At 43.5% G+C, this 18,335-nt stretch overlaps 1 protein-coding gene across 1 annotated transcript in view; it reads left to right on the top strand.

Annotated features, from left to right (window-relative positions):
* Nucleotides 1-18,335, top strand: part of LOC138364543 (uncharacterized) — a 251,928-nt gene that overhangs the window by 179,960 nt on the left and 53,633 nt on the right. The window contains exons 7-8 of the mRNA XM_069324198.1: nt 9,145-9,440; nt 10,410-10,482. Of these exons, the coding sequence (XP_069180299.1) occupies nt 9,145-9,440; nt 10,410-10,482 (369 nt within the window). The remainder of the gene's footprint in view (nt 1-9,144; nt 9,441-10,409; nt 10,483-18,335) is intronic.

Genomic DNA, 18,335 nt, shown 5'->3' with positions numbered 1-18,335 from the left:
CCTCCGAGCACGTCTCAGTATTTACTGAGTCTGTATAATCGGATCTGGGAGTCGTCGTCAGTCCCTGAGGACTGGCTCGATGCCGTTGTCCTCCCTGTTCGCAAACCGGGGTCTCTGGGTACTTCCCCTAAGGACTTTCGCCCTATTGCTCTCAGAAGTTGTGTCTGCAAACTCTTTGAACGTATGGTTAACGTTCGTCTGATGTGGTTCCTGGAACACCATCACCTCCTCTCCCCTTCTCAATTTGGTTTCCGCAAGTGCCGCAGCACGACAGATGTCCTGGTGAACTTGGAGGTCTATATTCGTACTGCTTTTGCTGCGAAGACCTCCGTTGTTGCCGTCCTTTTTGACCTAGAAAAGGCTTACGACACCACTTGGCGTTATCATATCCTATCTCAACTTCATTCTTTTGGCCTTCGTGGTCATCTCCCTCTCTTTCTCCGCAGCTTCCTCTCTCGTCGTTCCTTTCGGGTGCGCCTTGGTACCGCTCTGTCTCCCTCTTTTCAGCAATACGAAGGTGTGCCCCAGGGTAGTGTTCTGAGCACTACTCTTTTTCTGGTTGCCCTCAATGGTCTTCTTTCCTCTCTTCCTTCTGGTGTCTTCTCCGCTCTCTATGTCGATGATCTTACCCTTTGTTGTCAGGGTGATGATTCGCCTCTCCTTCAACGCCGGCTTCAACTTGCAATTGATGCCGTGTCGTCTTGGGCCACAGGTCATGGCTTCAAGTTCTCTACTTCTAAGACTTGTGCCATGACTTTTACGCGGAAACGGGTTGTTCTTCGTCCCTCTTTGTCACTTTATGGTCATCCCCTTGAATACAAAGATTCCGCGAAGCTTTTGGGGTTATTCCTTGACACTCGTTTGTCTTGGTCTCCCCATATCTCTTACCTCCGTGTTGAGTGCTCTAAGGCCCTTACCCTCCTTCGGGTCTTGTCCCATACTTCTTGGGGGGCAGATAGGCGCACTCTCCTTGCTTTACATTCCTCTCTCGTCCTGTCTAAGCTCGATTATGGTTGCCCTGCTTACTCGTCTGCTTCTCCTTCTACTCTTCGCCGTCTTGATGCTTTGCACCATACTGGGTTGCGCCTCAGTTCTGGTGCCTTTCGTTCGACTCCCGTCCATAGCCTGTATGTTGACACTGGCTTCCTGTCTCTCCAGGACCGCCGTGATCGCTACTGTCTTCGCTATCTTGCGCGGTCCTTGCAACATCCTTCCTCTCGCCTCTGTCGTGCTTTAACTTTTACCCCTCCTGCGGTTCCTGTTCCTCTTCACCACCTCCCTCTTTCTGTCCGGTTATCTCGCCTACAGGATTCTCTTTCCGTTCGTATTTCTGATGTTTCTCCTCGTGTTGTTCCTTCTTTGCCCCCGTGGAGGGTCCCTCTTCCGCGGTTTTGTACATCCTTGACTCGTATCACTAAAGCTTTTACCCCTCCTACGGTTCTAAAACGCCTTTTCCTCGAGCACTTTTCTTCTCACTCCCGCTCCGTTTCTGTCTTCACCGATGGGTCTAAGTCAGCGGACGGTGTTGGCTACTCTGTTGTTTTTCCTGATCGCACTTATATGTGTCGCTTGCCTCCGGAGACTAGCATCTTTACAGCGGAACTTTATGCTATTCTCTATGCTCTTCGTCTCCTGCTTTCTCGTTGTCAGTCTTCCTTTGTGGTTGTTGTTGACTCTCGTAGTGCCCTCATGGCTCTCGGGTGCTTTAATCCAGTTCATCCAGTAGTTGTCGAGATCCAGCATTGGCTGTTTCTCGTTCACAGTAAATTTAAGTTGGTTGAGTTTTGTTGGGTTCCCAGCCATATTGGCATGTCTTTAAATGAGCGTGCGGATGCTGCCGCTAAGGAAGCTGTCCGCTCTTGTCCCATCTCTCGTAAAGGCATTCCGTATTCCGACTTTTACCCGGTTATCCATTCCTCAGTCCTTACCCGTTGGCAGGCTTCTTGGTTGTCTGTTACTGGTAACAAGCTACGTACTCTTAAATGTTGTGTTTCCTCGTGGCCGTCCTCCTTCCACCGTAACCGGCGGTGGGAAACAGCTCTGGCGAGGTTGCGTATTGGCCATACTCGCTTAACCCATGGTCACTTGATGGAGCGCCGCCCTGCTCCTTATTGTCCTAGTTGCATTGTCCCTCTTACGGTCGTGCATGTCCTTCTTGAATGTCCTGACTTCCAGGACGAGCGTGTGTCTTGCTTTCCGACCGCCCCTCGCAGTCACCTGTCCCTCGATAGAATTCTTGGTGACTCGGATACTTTTGATATCGTTCGCCTTATGCGTTTTTGTTCTCGTATTGGCATCCTTGGTGATATTTAGCGCCCTCTGATTATTTTGCGTATTTGATGGTGCTACATAGCCTTCCCGGTTTGGTGCCTTCTTTTGATAATTACTTACTTACTCCCTCCCCCTATATTTTTCGCACTAATACTTGACACAGCCAGTTCTTGAAACCCAAAGGATTTAGGGTTGGATGTAAAAGAAGAGGTTATAACAGCAAGAATCCAGTTACTGGCCCAAAGTGGTCGTAACAACACCTCACGTGCCACTTCAACAGGGGTCTCTCGTCAGCTTGCTTGCTGCCACGTTTGTGATCTGCTTTAATACGATCATTGTAGAGCGTCAACACAACGTTGGTCAGAAGGACTGGCAGGCTCCAGTGTAGCCACATCCAGCCACGAGACCGATCATAGTGAAGATCAGCCATTCAGATCGTGTGGTATGAGTGTGTGAGGCTAGCATAATAAAAGTGTTGAACTCTGTTTGATCACGTTATTATCAATCTACGCGTCGACCGCCTTTATAAGCCCGAATTACATTGCCACACACCCAAGTTGTTTAGATTTCAAGTAAAGACAAACACAACAGTGACAGATGACTGTGAAGTATCGTAATTGTTTCACCTATCAAAGTGAATTTGTATCTTAGTGAATATGTATCTTACACACACAAAGTACATTTACATGTATGTTCATGCTCTATTGACTTCCTGTCAGTTGTCATTATTGTGTTTGTACATGCCATTATATTTATTTTCCGAGTATTCAGTTTGAAAAGCCTATATTTCCCTTGCATCCAGCAGTGTTAGGAAAGCCATGTTTGTAATTAGTTGTCTACGAAAGTGTTAAGACAGGATTATACACTCGTGAACCACATTATGGATTAATTGAGGCATTCCTGTGTCCCTTTGAAGCGATATTAGCTAAAACGACACCAATCTAATGTAAGGAACGCACCCTATGCAATAGTACATTAGTTATAGTGAATAAACATTGCTACATTTCACATTTTTCTTTGCAAAAAGCCCTCGTTAAATATTTCCCTTTTCATAACTGTCGTCAGCACAAATACTCTAAAGTTTTCAACACCGTATGGTTAAAGGCTAAAAGCCTTCAGCCATTAATTACAAATTTTGATAAGGACCTAGTCAGAAGTTTTTCAGAGTGCCCTTGTTGCACCTTGAAGTTAAATCTGATGACCACCGTGAACAGGGAACAGATGAAGAACAAACGAGATATTGGAGAAGATACCCTTCGGGTGAGCATAGAGGTAGGTATAGCAGAAGAAAAGACGATGATAAGAAACGTCGAAGTCGGAGAGACAGAGCCCGGGCTAAACCCAGCTTCATGGTAGATCTGAGGCTCTCAACAATCTGGCCGGCTTGGCATGGAGGCGAGGACAGCGGTCCTCTTGGGTCGTGGAGTCTTCGTTCTTCTATGAAGCTGGAGTCTTCTTTCTTTTTTGATGCTGAAGTCTTCTGTCTTTAACGTCGGTCTTCACGGTGGCGAAAATGACATCCTCCAATTCCGAACAGGCAAAATTAAGTCCTTATTCCCCTAAAGAAAGGGAAGAAGGCGGCTGCCTTCACTTGATGATGGCTATATTTTCTTTGTTAATTTGGCGTCTTTTAGCTCGCTGGTGCCTTGTTGCAACCCTCCACTGCTGGTCGGGGTTTGGGCCGTCGGACGTGTCGATGATATCAATCGTTGTTCTGCTGCTAGAGGTCGGGGTCTTCCTGTTTAGCCAGGTTACATAGGTCCCTCAGGGCAGAGGAGATGAGTCCCCGTTCTTTTGGCATTCTGTCTAGTTCTGCACGGCCGTGATCGCGTGCCACTTCTGGTGTGAGTGGAGACGGGAACAGGTGAAGCCTGCCAACTAGGACGCCCCACAGAGAGGACAATTTACTAAGTGCACCCTGTGTATACATACGTGTCTCATAGTTGCAACAGTTCAATTGGCATATTTTAAAACTGTCAGCCATTGGAAAGTGGCAAAGTTGTATGCAACAACAGTCGAGGAAAATCAAATTTCCACACAGTTGAAGTGTTAGAACACATATGAAGCAGAACTTGATCTTAGGTGAATTCAAAGAACAGCACTCATATTAATGTATTGATTGCACTAGGTATGTAAAGATGAAAAAGTACAGCACTTCCAATCACCGTGGCAGAACGGGAGACATCTCCCGTCACGCAGGGTGCAGTCGCACTTCCACATATCTACAGTATCATCTACTGATACTGGTTATGGCTCAAAAGGGTCACCACTTAAGGGCTATTCATGCCCGTGCCACCTTTTGGATGGCTTAATCTTCATCAATCAACCGTGGCAGATAACACCTTTTGGCATTTAACGCCTATATTCCACACCAAAAGCTAATAACTGAACTCTCTTGCTCAGCTTGCTGCTAAAATAAGTACCTTAGTACTTAAATTAACAGTCTACAAACTTAAAGCAACCCTACACAGATCACACGCACTGACGGATCTCTCAACTCGGCTTCGACGGAGGGTAGGAATTATCGTCATTGTTAATTAACCGGACGGCATCACAGTACAGAAGAATGTAGGGATCAGTCATTGGCCATCCACCTTTGCAAGGTGAACTGTTAACTAACCTTGTAGCATTTACAGAGAGCAGACGGGGGAGACATCTCCTGCCAACACATCACAAGGAGCAGTGTGGTCACAATGCTACCCAAACCTCTTAAGTTTAGAACGACTCCACTTGACGGTCATGCTATCGGGAGAAGCAATACTTTACAGGTCCTGAAGGACGTTACTGGCCTCGAATCCGCTGACATTAGTCAGAAAGGTGAAGATATCGTGCTCTTCTTTTCATGTGAAGAGGAGCTAGAAAAACTCCTGACTAACGATGCCATTCTTCGCAAAGAGCACCACCTTCATCCTCACTTCCCACGTCAGTTCCTGGCCGGAAGAACTGTCTTTACCAGCAGGACCAGCCGGTGGATCGCTGAGCGACCTCAACATCATATCATAGACAATATCGAGGACGAAAATCCAAACCTGTCGGTATTCAATCTAGTGTGGTCCAACACCGACAAAACATCAATGAAGATTACGTTCACCACCATAGCTGCGGCCACCCAGGCTGCCACACAAGGATTCTACTGCTTCGGCCTAAAAATACCACCCCACCAAATAAAAAAAGGAACGATTCCATGTGATCCAGCAGTGATTTAAGTGCTACGAGCTCTCCCACCCGACCAACAAGTGTCAGCACCCTGTCCAGAGGTGCAGCCTGTGCGCACTGGACCATCACTACTCCATATGCAAGGCAATAGTCCATCACTGCTTGCTCTGTGATGGCAATCACCCTGCAATTTCCTACCGCTGCCCCAGCAGACAGGAAAGCATCAAGGCCCAGGTTGAAGCCAAGAGAAACAACCCTTCTACCTCCTCGACCGGAGCCCCAAGCGTTCACCCCACCACCTTAGCTCTCACTAATCGACCAGAAGACTTTCCGGTCTTACCAACATGTGGCTCCTCCCAGCAGGTGACACAGCCTTCTCATTGGGAATCCAAGGTCCCACAGGCTCCTTCACAGCCCCCTGCATCACGTGCAGGCATTATCCCTGGTCTTATTAGACTTGCGGAAAGGCTTGCAGGACCAGACAACCAGCGCTTTGTCAGTGAACTAAACGCATTATACATAGACAATGGCCTGGCCCCCATCATAGCCACTGGCGTAAATCTCACTGCCTCCTCTACCACTCCGGAGACTACCACCAGGACGACCAGGCTGTCAACTTCAACACCGACTCCAGAACCACCCATGACCCGGGCGACACAAACAGAGGTAATTCCTTCTCCAGCTCCCAACACTCCTACCATCACTATCTCAGCAGCCGCGCTAGCAGACGTGCTGTCTACAAACGATAACAGCACCACCAGCGCTCCTGAAATAGCAACAACCACCAATCAACGACACCTAAACCTACCTAAGGCTGCGAGGCGAAAGACAAAAACGCCCACTACGGAGGTTACGGACTCCTCAGACGAGGAAATCATAGTAGGAGCTCCACCGCCGCATCACAAATACGACACCTACACGGTTCAAGACATCCTCATTGAGGCCACGTCACCAAACTCCAACGACAGCACTGCTCAGCCAAAGTCACAGGCAAAGAAAAAACGGAAAACCTAGAGGTCTACACTAATCCCACCAGCTCCATAACTGGTATAGCCAGTCCTCCAGGCTGAAAACCATCATGAAGACCCCCATCCATCGCCAGATCTTTAGTATTAGTCACTGATACAGATAATGGCTCCAAAGAGCCTCCACTTACGGGCTCACCATAGCCCGTGCTACTGGAACTTATTGTTCTGGGTAGTGAATCTTAAACAACAACAGCAACATTGTAGCATTTACAATTCTTCAAACCATTCCAGTAGACTGCATAGTTATTTCACGCTCCCTTTCCTCATTAATAATAAAATTGTAACATTCTTTTTCTCCGAAGCTAGACATCTATATATTTGCAAACTTAATAAAGGGGATTACTTCAAAGTGATGCGCGTCTCCTCTCACACCGGGTGGCAAGAACCTGATAATGTGGAGTCCCTTGCTAAGCTTGCAGTAAATAATGACAAGGCTGAAGGCAGTCTTTGGCTGTCAAAAACATCTAAAAAAACCGTCATTAGCTATTAGACGAGAACTCTTAAGAGAATTTGAAGAAAGCAGGAGGACTGCAAAAAGGAACTAGCACGTCCTTGACTATAGCAATGTGTCAAACCAGACACTTGTACATAACAAGTAACAGCATCAGTAGACTGACTGACTTTGTCACAGCTCGACAACGACTTCGCTACAAGTATTTCTGGCAGACTGACACCCAAGATGACCTCACCGACATAAAGTGTAAAGGGTGTGAACCTAGAGAAGGACACACGCTAGAACATTATATTTTAGATTGTGTCATAATTTTGCAAATTAGAGATCATTCTTAACTCACGTCGCATGAAACGTCAACTCTATTATTGTATTTGATAAAACATCTGAAATTCTTGAGCACTGTTCCCACATGCTGAGTTAAGGAGAAAAAGGACATATGAATGATTAAAACATAACCTGACTATTACTGAAGTCCTACTACAGGGAAAGTGGAAAGTTCCACTTTCTGGACACTTTCCTATTTAAAACTACTCATAGCCCAGTTGATAGAGCTACGACCGCTCACGCATGTGGTCCTGGGTTTAAGACCCGTATACTCCAGGTGAATGGAACATAACCTGTGTAGCCTGCAGAATGAAAAATATAAACAGCAACTATTCTAAGGTGAAAAATATTTTATGTATTAGCATTAGATGTTCCTGCAATGTATAATATTATGCTATACATGCATAGATGTTGCAGTGTAAGAAGCCAGTTAGTTGGTTGGTGTTACTGTTATAAGGTGTGGAGAGTAGCTCAAGTTTAAAGTCAAATTACCCGCTGAAGTCAGATTAAGTTTGTTTGTGATCTTTGTAATCCTATTTACGGTCCTGTGTAAAAGATGGGTAAGTACTCACAGGATGGGTAAGCGCTCACAGGATGAGTAAGCGCTCACAGGATGGGTAAGTGCTCACAGACAATGGGTAAGTGCTCACACAGAAAGAGTAAGTGCTCACAGGATGAGTAACCGCTCACAGGATGAGTAAGCGCTCACAGGATGGGTAAGTGCTCACAGGATGGGTAAGTGCTCACAGACAATGGGTAAGTGCTCACACAGAAAGAGTAAGTGCTCACAGGATGGGTAAGCGCTCACAGGATGAGTAAGTGCTCACAGACAATGGGTAAGTGCTCACACAGAATGGGTAAGCGGTCACAGGATGGGTAAGTGCTCACAGGATGGGTAAGTGCTCACAGACAATGGGTAAGTGCTCACACAGAATGGGTAAGTGGTCCCAGGATGGGTAAGCGGTCACAGGATGAGTAACTGGAGCACAATAACCTACATGGTTCCTACACCAACAGTCAGATCACTCAGCCAGATAACACTCACAAAACATAAAACATTCACTTGAACTCATCCATATATATTTGAGTTTTATTGTTGCTATTATTATTATTATTATTAAAAACAATAATAATATTATTATTATTATTATCATCCACACCCAAAAATCACAAAGGCATAAAATACCTGAAGCAGAAACCACAGGAGCAAACCGAGGATTCGAACCAACGTTCTGGATCCCCCAAGCCACGCGACTTAACCCAGTCGACCATGCTACGCTGTAAGTAATTAAACCTGGGCTCGTAAAGGGGCGCGTCTGAGGGGACCCAGAACACTGGTTCTTATCCCAACATTACTCCATTGACTTTAGCATTATTATTATTATTGTTATTATTACTACTACTTCTTCCGGTTTATGAACCCCCGTCACTGTCTCTGTGGCTCACCATTTGTCGTGACCGAACATGTCACTGTTGATGGGAGATATTTGTATTGTGTGATAATGAAATATAATGAAACTAATTTCCCGATACAATCACTTTAGTCGTGTTCACTTTTGACTTTCGTTATGTTTATATCTCTTTATTTATTGTTCTTTAATTATGCATACATATAAATAAATAAATAAGTAAATATATCAACATATCAACACATTTTCAAGGAATGAATGTATTTCTCTTTTTTTCTAATGTATATGTGTGAATATGTCTAGATATGTATACATATATTAGTCGATATTTTTATATATCTCCTTAGATATGTCTAACTATATGTACATTTATATATATATATATATATATATATATATATATATATATATATATATATATATATATATATATATATATATATATATATATATCCTTTGAGAATATATCTTTAAATTTTAATAATTTCTTTGGTGGTTCCAGGTATGCCAACTGGGAATGGTGTTCGTCCCATCAGCGGCGTCGGAAGTGCGGGGGGTGGTGACGGGATCTCTCCTGGGGGTGGCGTGGGCGGCCCTGAGGCAGGTGTGGGCGTGGGCAGCGTGGACGCCGAGGAGGATGAGGGCACCGGTGGGAACACCAGGTTGTTGGAGCTGGTGCCTCCCATGATCATAGTGTTGGTGGCTTCCCTGACCACCATCCTGGTGATGGCGCTCCTGGTGATTCTTCTTCTGAAGAGACGGGGCAGGTTGAGACGCCTGGAGCAGGAGATGGAACAGGTGTGTGTGGTTAAGTGGGGGTGTTGTTAAGCAGGTGTGTGGGGGTGCTGGTGTGTTTGTGTGAGGAGTGGTGAGGCATGCGCAGTGGTGAGGCATGTGCAGTGGTGCAGGAGTGTAGTGGTAGACATATTGGTTGTGGGAGTGTCAGGAGGATCTGGTGTGAGACCGTGGTAGTGGTTCAGGTATGTGTAAGAGATCCAGGTGTGTGGTAGGGTTAATTTACGTGTGAAGACAAATGCAGAGCTTCTCTTAACAACTATGTGCCTTAATGTGCTCCAAACTATTTTTGAACTGCAATATTTAACGACCATTATAAAGAAAAGGTTTCGTTTAAGGACAAAATAATCAGCATATGATAAACGACATACAAAGACAGATTGTGAATTTCATAAAATCAAAAGTAATATAATACCACAACTGTGAGACTATGAGGAAGTAACTGTTGTGACTTACTGTGAGATGTGCTAGTGTGGTATGCACAGTTGCTGTGAGAAGTACCAGTGTGGTACACACAGTAACTGTGAGAAGAAGCTCCGTAACAATATACAAAACTGCAACTAAATAAATCCTAACAGAACAAACAATAATAATTAGGTAAAGCCCAATATAGGTTAAAGAATAAACACAAGTCATCTTGGGTTGTTAATTCCTTCCCTTTGTCAAGCTCCTTCACAAGGCGTTATACTGCTCTGTTATGAGGCCTTGATCGTCTGTGACTCTCTGCTTCTCTGTGCTCTGTTATGAGGCCCTGATCGTCTGCGACTCTCTGCTTCTCTGTGCTCTGTTATGAGGCCCTGATCGTCTGTGACTCTCTGTTTCTCTGTGCTCTGTTATGAGGCCTTGATCGTCTGTGACTCTCTGCTTCTTTGTGCTCTGTTATGAGGCCCTGATCGTCTGTGACTCTCTGCTTCTCAGTGCTCTGTTATGAGGCCTTGATCGTCTGTGACTCTCTGCTTCTCTGTGCAACAGGTCAAGCTGAACAAGAAGATGGTGCCTGTACACAGCAGAGGTGAGGACAGCCCCTCCTCCAGGTACACCCCAGGTAAGCCAGCAGCTCTTCTGTTATTGTTGCCTTTTCTTATGAAAGAGATTCAACCTTCTCTGGGCTGGTAAGTTGACATTTTCCTCGTTAGGAAAATCTTGTAACCCCTGATGGTGTATTGCACATTATATAAATGTTTAGAAAATTGTTACGATTTGGTTTATTAAACTTAAACATGCAAGGAAAGCATTTTTGTTTGGGGGAGGGGGATGTTGTGACTACATATGCACACACACACACACACACACACACACACACACACACATATATCATGAAACTAAGTAATGAAACTAGGCAGTGGAAACAGGAGGCCAGGCACAGGATACAGAATAGGAGATGAAGTACTTAATGAAACAGACAGAGAGAAAGATCTAGGAGTTGATATCACACCAAACCTGTCTCCTGAAGCCCACATAAAGAGAATAACGTCTGCGGCATATGCGAGGCTGGCTAACATCAGAACGGCGTTCAGGAACCTGTGTAAGGAATCATTCAGAATCTTGTACACCACATATGTAAGACCAATCCTGGAGTATGCAGCCCCAGCATGGAGCCCGTACCTTGTCAAGCACAAGACGAAGCTGGAAAAAGTCCAAAGGTATGCTACTAGACTAGTCCCAGAACTAAGAGGCATGAGTTATGAGGAAAGGCTGCGGGAAATGCACCTCACGACACTGGAAGACAGAAGAGTAAGGGGGGACATGATCACAACCTACAAAATCCTCAGGGGAATCGACCGGGTAAACAAGGATGAACTTTTCAACACTGGTGGGACGCGAACAAGGGGACACAGGTGGAAGCTGAGTACCCAAATGAGCCACAGAGACGTTAGAAAGAACTTTTTCAGTGTCAGAGTAGTTAGCAAATGGAATGCATTAGGAAGTGATGTGGTGGAGGCTGACTCCATACACAGTTTCAAATGTAGATATGATAGAGCCCAATAGGCTCAGGAATCTGTACACCAGTTGATTGACGGTTGAGAGGCGGGACCAAAGAGCCAGAGCTCAACCCCCGCAAGCACAATTAGGTGAGTACAATTAGGTGAGTACACACACACACACACACACACACACACACACACACACACACACACACACACACACACACACACACACACACACACTCACACTTACACACACACACACACACATACACACACACACACATACACACACACACACACACACACACACACACACACACACACACACACACACACACACACACACACACACACACAAGGGGACACAGGTGGAAACTGAGTGCCCAAATGAGCCACAGAGATATTAGAAAGAACTTTTTTAGTGTCAGAGTGGTTGACAAATGGAATGCATTAGGAAGTGATGTGGTGGAGGCTGACTCCATACACAGTTTCAAGTGTAGATATGACAGAGCCCGATAGGCTCATGAATCTGTACACCTGTTGATTGACGGTTGAGAGGCGGGACCAAAGAGCCAGAGCTCAACCCCCGCAAACACAACTAGGTGAGTACAACTAGGTGAGTACACACACACACACACACACAAACAAACACACACACTCACACTTACACACACACACACACACACACACACGTGTATATATATACATATATATATATATATATATATATATATATATATATATATATATATATATATATATATATATATATATATATATATATATATATATATATATATATTGTATATGGGAAGGGAGTACCACCTCTAGCTGGAAGAAGGGGGACCCATAGCCTCGGAGGAAACCACGCATAACGCATTAGAGGGAATGTTTAGATCCCCTCCAAAACAGTTTCTGTGTGCTTTTCTCCTACCACCCCCTTCCTTGAATATTTTTTGTGCTTTATTATGCATTTGATGGTTACAAGATATACATGGGTTGATACAAAAATAATAATGCAAAAAGGTGCTTAAAGGTTATGGATCTCTTGAAGAACACAACAATGGGAAACATTGATGAATGTCACAGACGGGTTCGATCATTGTTGCAAGTCAAACACTTCTTCGAATTCCTCTGAAGTTGGACTAGTGCCCAAGACGCAACAGTCATTTCCCCTCTGAATCGCAACACTGAGGCGCTGGAACAAGAAACTTTTTGCTCTCTGGTCTTTTGTAGCGCTGATCAATTTGTCCCCCAACTCCTTCAGGAACTTCAATGCACATTTTCCCCACGAACCGAGGGTCTCCGAGCCGATCGGAACAAAGCTGTAGCAGTGTGCTAGACCTCTGTATTTAATAATTTTCTGCGATTCCCTGAAAGAAGCAGCACCACCGCTTTCACGTGTGCTGTAGTGGAGGTAGGTACTGGCCAGTGTGGCAGCGCACGTGTAGTCCCATACCACTTGCTTACCATCCTTCCAAGGTAGCAAGGTGACCCCATCAGGGCGCTTCTGAGGGTCGTTAGGTCTGGATAAGTGTGGTTCTCTTTGTGCCGGGCAGCGGGCTGTGGCGAGGCTCCTCTTGATGATGTCGTTGACTTCTTCATGTCTTGCAATTTTACCCTGTGATTTACGACATACCAGACCATGACGACCATATTGGTCTGCCATCGCAGTTCCGCAGATGCACCTATGTTCGGTGAGGATGGGGGCGGCAAGGCGAAGGGCAACTCCAATGCGGAGAGCGTCATGACTGAGGCGAGTTCCCAGGGTCTATTGTATATTGTATATTGGTCTATTGAATATTGTATATTGTATATTGTATATTGTATATTGTATATTGTATATTGTATATTGGTCTATTGTATATATATATATTGGTGTATACTGGCAGCAGGTTTTCTTTCAAACATGTTTCATTGAATATGACCGCATATTCTGTATTTATTATTTTCTGGTTTAGGGCTTCTATCCCTCTAACTATTTTCTTAGCATCAGGGCTTAATTGAAATAGGAGTTCTCCAAAACTCATTTTCGTACTTTTAAGGTGAAGAAAAGAAGTGATTTACTATAGAGTGTATTACACTTATTTATATAATTTGCACAACGTTTCGAACCTCCATGGTTCATTCTCAAGTGAACAGATCTTACAATACTAGTTGATTTTATACCCGCACTGGGTCAGGTGATAATACAATAAAGGGGAAAACATGGGGGGATACATAAGGGATAAATGTGAGGTGAAACATAGAGGCTGCAGAAGGCTTATTGGCCCTCGGATGGTAATCTTGGGCATAGCATTTCACCAAATCACCTCATTCTTTAGGGCACACGCGAGTTGCCGTCGGGGAAGTGGCTCAAATAGCCTCGGCTATCACTTCCTTTTGACGGCCGTGATGGTCAAGTGGATTAAGGCGCCCTGTAGTTACCAGTTGCGTTGCTCCTGGGAGTATGGGTTCGAGTCACTTCTGGGGTGTGAGTTTTCATTCGCATATAGTCCTGGGGACCATTCAGGCTTGTTCGCATTTGTGTTCCTCACGTGTGCCCCAAAGAATGAGGTGATTTGGTGAAATGCTATGCCCAAGATTACCATCCGAGTTGCCGTCGGGGAAGTGGCTCAAATAGCCTCGGCTATCACTTCCTTTTGACGGCCGTGATGGTCAAGTGGATTAAGGCGCCCTGTAGTTACCAGTTGCGTTGCTCCTGGGAGTATGGGTTCGAGTCACTTCTTGGGTGTGAGTTTTCATTCGCATATAGTCCTGGGGACCATTCAGGCTTGTTCGCATATATATGTATATATATATATATATATATATATATATATATATATATATATATATATATATATATATATATATATATATATATATATATATATAAATATATATATATATATATATATATATATATATATATATATATATATATATATATATATGTATATATATATATATATATATATATATATATATATATATATACATATATATATATATATATATATATATATATATATATATATATATATATATATATATATATATATATATATTAGTATATTTTGGTAGCAGTCTTTCCTGTAGACATATATTAGTAAATATGACCGAAAAAGTAAGATTAATAATTCTAACACGAATTTTCTCAATCTTTCGTACATTTATTTTCACTGTTGGTGGTAATTCAAAAATCAATTCTCCAAAATTCATTTTTATTTCTAGTCTGACGCGACACTTGAGCGTGTTTCGTAAAACTTATTACATTTTCAAAGACTTTAGTTACACATACACAACTGAATAGAACTTACACATCTCTGATTTGTTTATATCTACATTTGAGTGAGGTGGATGGGGTGAGGGGGTATTTAAAAGGGTATTAAATTCATCAACACAAGACAGAACACGAAACAATGGGAATTGAATAGAAGTGATTGTAGAAAGCCTATTGGTCCATATTTCTTGATGCTTCTATATTGGAGCGGAGTCTTGAGGTGGGTAGAATATAGTTGTGCATTAATTGGCTGTTGATTGCTGGTGTTGACTTCTTAATGTGTAGTGCCTCGCAAACGTCAAGCCGCCTGCTATCGCTGTATCTATCGATGATTTCTGTGTTGTTTACTAGGATTTCTCTGGCGATGGTTTGGTTGTGGGAAGAGGTTATATGTTCCTTAATGGAGCCCTGTTGCTTATGCATCGTTAAACGCCTAGAAAGACATGTTGTTGTCTTGCCTATATACTGGGTTTTTTGGAGCTTACAGTCCCCAAGAGGGTATTTGAAGGCATAGACGACGTTGGTCTCTTTTAAAGCGTTCTGTTTTGTGTCTGGAGAGGTTCTCATGAGTAGGCTGGCCGTTTTTCTGGTTTTATAGTAAATCGTCAGTTGTATCCTCTGATTTTTGTCTGTAGGGATAACGTTTCTATTAACAATATCTTTCAGGACCCTTTCCTCCGTTTTATGAGCTGTGAAAAAGAAGTTCCTGTAAAATAGTCTAATAGGGGGTATAGGTGTTGTGTTAGTTGTCTCTTCAGAGGTTGCATGGCGTTTCATGCAACCTCTGAAGAGACAACTAACACAACATTTATATATATATATATATATATATATATATATATATATATATATATATATATATATATATATATATATATATATTTATACACATATATATATATATATATATATATATATATATATATATATATATATATATATATATATATATATATATTTATATATCTGTGTGTGTGTTGTACCTATTAGCCAGAACGTCGTACTCGGACTATATATATATATATATATATATATATATATATATATATATATATATATATATATATATATATATATATATATATATATAAATATATATATATATATGTCGTACCTAGTAGCCAGAACGCACTTCTCAGCCTACTATGCAAGGCCCGATTTGCCTAATAAGCCAAGTTTTCATGAATTAATTGTTTTTCGACTACCTAACCTACCTAACCTAACTTAATCTAACTTTTTCGGCTACCTAACCTAACTTAACCTATAAAGATAGGTTAGGTTAGGTTAGGTAGGGTTGGTTAGGTTCGGTCATATATTTACGTTAATTTTAACTCCAATAAAAAAAAATTGACCTTATACACAATGAAATGGGTAGCTTTATCATTTCATAAGAAAAAAATTGGAGAAAATATATTAATTCAGGAAAACTTGGCTTATTAGGCAAATCGGCCCTTGCATAGTAGGCCGAGTACGACGTTCTGGCTATTAGGTACAACATATATATATATATATATATATATATATATATATATATATATATATATATATATATATATATATATATATATATATATATATATATATATATATATACATAGGAAGGGAGTACCACCTCTAGCTGGAAGAAGGGGGACCCATAGCCTCGGAGGAAACCACGCATAACGCATTAGAGGGAATGTTTAGATCCCCTCCAATACAGTTTCTGTGTGCTTTTCTCCTACCACCCCCTTCCTTGAATATTTTTTGTGCTTTATTATGCATTTGATGGTTACAAGATATACATGGGTTGATACAAAAATAATAATGCAAAAAGGTGCTTAAAGGTTATGGATCTCTTGAAGAACACAACAATGGGAAACATTGATGAATGTCACAGACGGGTTCGATCATTGTTGCAAGTCAAACACTTCTTCGAATTCCTCTGAAGTTGGACTAGTGCCCAAGACGCAACAGGCATTTCCCCTCTGAATCGCAACACTGAGGCGCTGGAACAAGAAACTTTTTGCTCTCTGGTCTTTTGTAGCGCTGATCAATTTGTCCCCCAATTCCTTCAGGAACTTCAATGCACATTTTCCCCACGAACCGAGGGTCTCCGAGCCGATCGGAACAAAGCTGTAGCAGTGTGCTAGACCTCTGTATTTAATAATTTTCTGCGATTCTCTGAAAGAAGCAGCACCACCGCTTTCACGTGTGCTGTTGTGGAGGTAGGTACTGGCCAGTGTGGCAGCGCACGTGTAGTCCCATACCACTTGCTTACCATCCTTCCAAGGTAGCAAGGTGACCCCATCAGGGCGCTTCTGAGGGTCGTTAGGTCTGGATAAGTGTGGTTCTCTTTGTGCCGGGCAGCGGGCTGTGGCGAGGCTCCTCTTGATGATGTCGTTGACTTCTTCATGTCTTGCAATTTTACCCTGTGATTTACGACATACCAGACCATGACGACCATATTGGTCTGCCATCGCAGTTCCGCAGATGCACCTATGTTCGGTGAGGATGGGGGCGGCAAGGCGAAGGGCAACTCCAATGCGGAGAGCGTCATGACTGAGGCGAGTTCCCAGGGCTGCATTGGGCACAGCAAATAAAAAATCCCCGGCGTGGGGTGCTGTTACCGCTAGGAGGCGGGCTTTGTTTTCAGCATCAGCGTTGTCAATCATTGCTGTGACAGTCTTTTCCATTATGGGGCTATCCCAGTGGGCCTGCTTGTGGTCTTTTGGGACTTGTGGTCGGGGTTGAGGGTGTGCAATGGTGTCCCATTGTCTGGCTGCTTCGATGAACGTTTGATCATGAGTTCCCGCTGTCTCTCTCATACGCTCTGGTAGGATCTGCCCTACCAATTCGTTGGCTGCTGTACATGAGGATAAGAATGCTGGAAGTGCTACCTCAGTTGCCTTTCGTATGCCTATCCCTCCAAATCTCACTGGTAGTGTTGCTTGGTCCCACTGACTGTCATCTAAATCTAGGTTGAGCGCCTTCCTGAATATTGACCTGAGGAGCTCATCATATTGATTTAGAAGTGGGTTGCCAAAAGTTGGTGCACACCTTAAGAAGTATGTTAGCCTGGGCAGGGTAAGGCACTTTGTGAGAAGGTAGAGGGCATCGTGGGAGTCCAAGTCCCCAATTCTCTCTTCCATCCTCTTTAGGTCTCTAAACTTTTCGTCAAGGACTGCAGCAATGGCATTGTGGTCCAGAGGTGCTCCGAGTAGTGTGCTGTCGGTAGGTTTAACGACTGAGGCTTCTGGTAGAACTGATTTCACTGCTCTAATGATTACTTCACTAGATGCAATAATTTCGCACTTGGAGGGGCTAAGAACGAGACCCATGGACTCCCCCCGTGTCTTCACCAGCTGTAAGTCTTCTAGCAGGGAATCTTGTGTGCCTGCCAGAGTGCCATCATCCAGGAACCAGATGTTGAGCTCGCTGGACAGTCTGGTTGTAATTTCTCGAACCGCTATGCAAAAGAGGAACGGTGCAAGTGGGTCACCCTGTTGAATTCCCTCTGCTGAGGTGACTTCATGTTTGCCAAACAGGAGGGTTGAGTCTTTGCTGTAGCCTGCTGACACAAACGGGAGAATGCTTGGGCAATGTTCCTGGACTGCAGTGAGGATTGCTTCCCTTTTGACCGAGTTGAAAGCGTTTTTAAAATCTAATTTTACTACTGCCTGGTCTTCAGTAAGAGAGCTAATGTAGGCTCGTGCAGCATGAGCCGCT

The sequence above is a fragment of the Procambarus clarkii genome, chromosome 13, assembly GCF_040958095.1.
Source record: "Procambarus clarkii isolate CNS0578487 chromosome 13, FALCON_Pclarkii_2.0, whole genome shotgun sequence".
Taxonomy (NCBI): Eukaryota; Metazoa; Arthropoda; class Malacostraca; order Decapoda; family Cambaridae; genus Procambarus; species Procambarus clarkii.
The sequence above is the reverse complement of the archived record's forward strand: the minus strand, read 5'-3'. Positions and strand labels throughout refer to the sequence as shown.